This window comes from Sprattus sprattus (genome assembly GCF_963457725.1).
Source record: "Sprattus sprattus genome assembly, chromosome: 20".
Lineage (NCBI taxonomy): Eukaryota > Metazoa > Chordata > Actinopteri > Clupeiformes > Clupeidae > Sprattus > Sprattus sprattus.
Window position 1 is genome coordinate 16,563,540 of NC_137918.1, and position 5,000 is coordinate 16,568,539.

At 41.9% G+C, this 5,000-nt stretch overlaps 1 protein-coding gene across 1 annotated transcript in view; it reads left to right on the forward strand.

The window, feature by feature from the left end:
* Positions 1-5,000, forward strand: part of necab1 (N-terminal EF-hand calcium binding protein 1) — a gene marked incomplete at both ends in the record, with an annotated part of 51,216 nt that overhangs the window by 33,828 nt on the left and 12,388 nt on the right. Inside the window, one exon of the mRNA XM_080859760.1 lies at positions 3,493-3,546. Coding sequence (XP_080715886.1) covers positions 3,493-3,546 — 54 coding nt within the window. The remainder of the gene's footprint in view (positions 1-3,492; positions 3,547-5,000) is intronic.

The window sequence follows — 5,000 nt, forward strand, 5'->3', positions numbered from 1 at the left end:
TGGATGGATGGATGGAGGGATGGATGGATGGAGTGAGGGATGGATGGATGGATGGATGGATGGATGATGGATGGATGGATGGATGGATGGATGGATGGATGGAGGGATGGATGGATGGATGAAGGGATGGATGGATGGAGGGATAGATGGTTAGATAGATATAACAGAGATGTTAGTGATGCCATGACTTCTCAACTGTCAGCCAATCGGTCCACCACTCTCACTATTCTGATTGGTCCACCACTCTCACTATTCTGATTGGTCCACCACTCACACTATTCTGATTGGTCCACCACTCTCACTATTCTGATTGGTCCACCACTCTCACTATTCCGATTGGTCCACCACTCTCACCATTCTGATTGGTCCACCACTCTCACTATTCTGATTGGTCCACCACTCTCACTATTCTGATTGGTCCACCACTCACACTTTTCTGATTGGTCCTCCACTCTCACAACTCTGATTGGTCTACCAGTCACACTATTCTGATAGGTCCACCACCCTCACTATTCTGTCCTTACACTGCCCAGTAGATCCAGTGTTTAGTGCTCCAGGGTCTCCTAATTTACTGAAGACTGAAGGTTGTTCTCCACTTGTAAGTCTGCAGAATGAGTGAATGAGTGAGTCCGTGAATGAGTGAGTGAGTCTGTCTGCAGAGTGAGTGAGTGAGTGAGTGAGTGAGTGAGTGAGTGAGTGAATTAGTGAGTCAGTGAATGAGTGAATGAGTGAGTGCGAGTGAGTGTGAGTGAGTGTGTGAGTGAGTGAGTCAGTGAATGAGTGAATGAGTGAGTGTGTGAGTGAGTGAGTGAGTGAGTGAGTGAATGAGTGAATGAGTGAGGTGGGTGAGTGGGTGAGTGAGTGAGTGAGTGAATGAGTGAGTGAATGAGTGAGTCAGTGAATGAGTGAATGAGTGAGTGAGTGAATGAGTGAGTGTGAGTGAGTCAGTGAGTCAGTTAATGAGTGAATGAGTGAATGAGTGAGTGAGTGAATGAGTGAGTGAGTCAGTGAGTGAGTGAATGAGTGTAAGAATGAGTGAATGAATGTAATTGTGAAATGTGAAATGAATGCCTCCATGCCTGAGTACTTTAGTTCATTAAAGTTATTAGCAGTGCCTAGGTCACAGGGTCAGAACACACACACGCCCCTGTGTCCGTAGTAAAGGAGGTTGCTATGGAGATTTGTCCGCTAAAGAGATATGTTTTAAAGGAGACATTATCAACTGGGCTTCAAATTTGCATTCATGAATTTTTTATGGCAAACTAATTATGTGTATTTAAAAATCTATCTGAAACAACATGTCCATTTTATCTCTCAGAAACAACATGTCCATTTTATCTCTCTAAAACATGTCCATTTTATCTGTCCCATCTCTTATCTCTCCTCTTCCTCTCTCACACATCTCTTTTCCCCACCTCTCTCTCTCTCTATCTCTCTGCCTCCCTCCCGATGTCTCAATTCTATTTTCAGCTCTTGTTGTTGTCTTGCTTTTATAATGATGTGATTTGATGCGTGTTGAAGTGTGTGTGGGTGTGTGTGTGTTTGATGCATGTTGAAGGGTGTGTGTGTGTGTGTTTGATGCGTGTTGAAGTGTGTGTGTGTGTGTATGTGTGTGTTTGATGCATGTTGGAGTGTGTGTGTGTGTGTGTGTGTGTGTGTTTGATGCGTGTTGGAGTGTGTGTGTGTGTGTGTGTTTGATGCGTGTTGGAGTGTGTGTGTGTGTGTGTAAGGGATGCAAATGATTAATCGACTTTAGATTAATTGTCGATTAAGAGGTTGCTCGATCAAAATGTATTAATCACGATTAATCGCTAGAGGGCGCTAGCGCGAGAGACCGGTTGAAAACAAATGTTCTCTGTGTAATGCGGTATTGAAATACAAAAGTTCCACTAGCTCACTCAGTTACCATTTGAACACCGTGCATGCTTCTGTCCTGCATGGCACCACCAGTTCACCTGGTCAACCTAAAAATCACAGCTACACTGTATTATACCTTCTCTCGCTTACTGCCGCGAGTTATGGCTTATAGTCTTAAAACTCAGGTTAGCTAATAGCTCGTTAGCGGGCTAGCTCACTGAGACTTCATAGAGTTAGCTACCTAGCTCGTTAGCGGGCTAGCTCACCTTGCTATGAATGTGAATATCTCTGTCTACTCCCGCGCTAACGTGTGCCCGCGAGTTTGGCTCATGAGAGTAAGTAAGTAAGTAAGTAAGAGTTGAGTTGGCTATTTAGCTTGATAGCGGACTAGCTCACTCAGGCTTAATGATTAGATACCTAGCTCGTTAGCGGGCTAGCTTACCTTTGCCTGATGGCTTGTCATTAAGAATGTAAAGTTACTCTATCCCTCACTACCGTGAGCGCGAGTTAAACTTCAGAGAGTTGTGTTGGCTATTTAGCTTGTAATAGCCTAGATGCAGTTTCTTCATAATCTAAAGGCTCAATAATATTCTGTTTGGCTCTATTTAATTTCTTCTACTCTTTTTTGTTTTATGTCTGTTTCAAATGCAAGAACTGAGCCAGTCCATAATTTATTTCTTTTTTTTTAAATTAATGAATGGATTTTGTTATACCATAAAAAAACTTTTCTGCTTTCTTTTCCTAATGCATAATTACTTGAGGAATGTATAATAGAATATAATAGAATTATCATAATGTAATGTAATATAATAATAATAGGGCCTATTTTTAAAGGCCCTATTGAAGCACTGAAACTCAGGTGAAAAACGCCGCTTATCAATTAATCGAAAGTCGATCGATAAGATTATCAACTAATGATTAATGAATGAATCGATAATTTGCATCCCTAGTGTGTGTGTAATTTGGCGGCAGGGCTTTGGAGACTTTTTACCTCTGGTGATCTTAGGCTGATCTGAGGATGATCTGATACCAGTCTAGGTCCAGTCTAAGTCCAGTGTGAGACCAGTGTGAGACAAGTACCAGTCTAAGTCCAGTGTGAGACCAGTGTGAGACAAGTACCAGTCTAAGTCCAGTGTGAGACCAGTGTGAGTCCAGTCTAAGTCCAGTGTGAGACCAGTGTGAGTCCAGTGTGAGTCCAGTGTGAGTCCAGTGTGAGTCCAGTGTGAGACAAGTCCCAGTCTAAATCCAGTGTGAGACCAGTGTGAGACCAGTGTGAGTCCAGTGTTCTCTGACCCCTCCTTCTCTGGTATCTGGTATAGTGTGTTGCCTCTGCCTTTGTGTGCTCTGTGTATGTTAGTGATTTAGTTGAGTAGTTGTGTGGTGTCTGTTGTTTGTGAGTAGCTGTGTGTGGCGTCTTCTTCTTTTGAGTGGTGGTGTGCAGTTTCTGAGTAGTTGTGTGCGGTGTCTGTTGTATTTGAGTAGTTGTGTATTGTTTGTGAGTAGTTGTCTGCGGTGTCTGTTGTGTTGACTCTGAGCTGGTGGCCTAGTCTTGATGTGGCGGCCATCTTTGTAGTCTTGATGTGATGGCCATGTTTGTAGTCTTGATGTGACGGCCATGTTTGTGTCTCTCTCCAGGAGCTGCGTATGGAGCCAGTGGAGGAGGAGGTGATGGAGGGCACCACCAAATCAGTAAGTTATGTGAGGTCGATATGATGATGATTGAAGTAGGCTATAGAAGTATAGAAAAACATCCGATCTTTAATTTACATGAATGTACTACTCAGAGACACGTAGGCCTACAAAACAATATGGACACAAACAATGCAAAACAAACGTAGGGATACAAACAGTGGCGCACACGATGCCTATAAATCAAACAAACAGACAACACATCACACGTCAATGCCTAGTGCCCATCGCTCACAAATACATCGCTTGTTTAAAAATCATCCATACATAGTACAAGGCCCATGAAAACTCACCCAGCTTCATCCCGCCTCACTCCACACGTCTCCAAGGTAGTAAAACGCTACAGCACTCAGTGCAGGCTACAAATCATATATTCCACCATCAATGAACGCGTCCACGTAATATTCTAAAAGACATGTGTATAAAAGTTTAATACAGAAGCGTGTCCTACCTTGGATCTTACACACATAAACACACACACTTTCGATTACTCCGCTGGGTGTAGCTTTCACGAACTCAAGCACACCACAGACAAAAGGCAACTCTGCCGATAGCTTCCCTGCTGGGGCTATATCCAGGTGCACTAATCAGCGTGTCTCCCCCTTAACCCTACCCCGTCACCAGTAGGATACCCACGATACGTCACTAATGCGACACACCTCCACTATGCCACAGTTACTCACACACACACACACACACACACACACACACACACACACACACACACACACACACACACACACACACACACCATGTGTGTTACCCTCAGCTTTTCCTCATGTGTGTTACTTCTAGCTTTTTCTCATTTATCTCTTTTTTCTTATTTTTTATGTTATTTTGTTATTCAGTCTTTTATTCCTTCACCTTTATTGTGTTGTGTTTCAGTCTTTTTAATCTGTTATTGTATTATTTTATTCTTATTTATTGGTCAATTATTTCTTCATGACTGGAAAAGACTTTGGTACAACAACTACTGATTTACTCTCTTAATAAACAACTACTGATTTACTCTCTTAATAAACAACTACTGATTTACTCTCTTAATAAACAACTACTGATTTACTCTCTTAATAAACAACTTCTGATTAACTCTCTTAATAAACAACTACTGATTTACTCTATTCATAAACAACTACTGGTTAACTCTATTAATAAACTCCTACTGATTTGAAATGGGCTCTATAACTTAAAATGTCTTGACTGCTACAGATCACTCCAAAGGAGTAAACGAACCCTTAAAAGATTACCCCTCTATTTAAATTACCCTTTAGAATGGAAGATGATCTGTCTCTAATCTCTCCCTAATCTGTCTATGAGCCACAGCCACAATAACAGCCACTTAAAACAACACATGTTTACATGTGTAAATATGTGTGTGTGTGTGTGTGTGTGTGTGTGTGTGTGTGTGTGTGTGTGTGTAGATGTACAGTATATACTAGTGCTGTCAAACGATT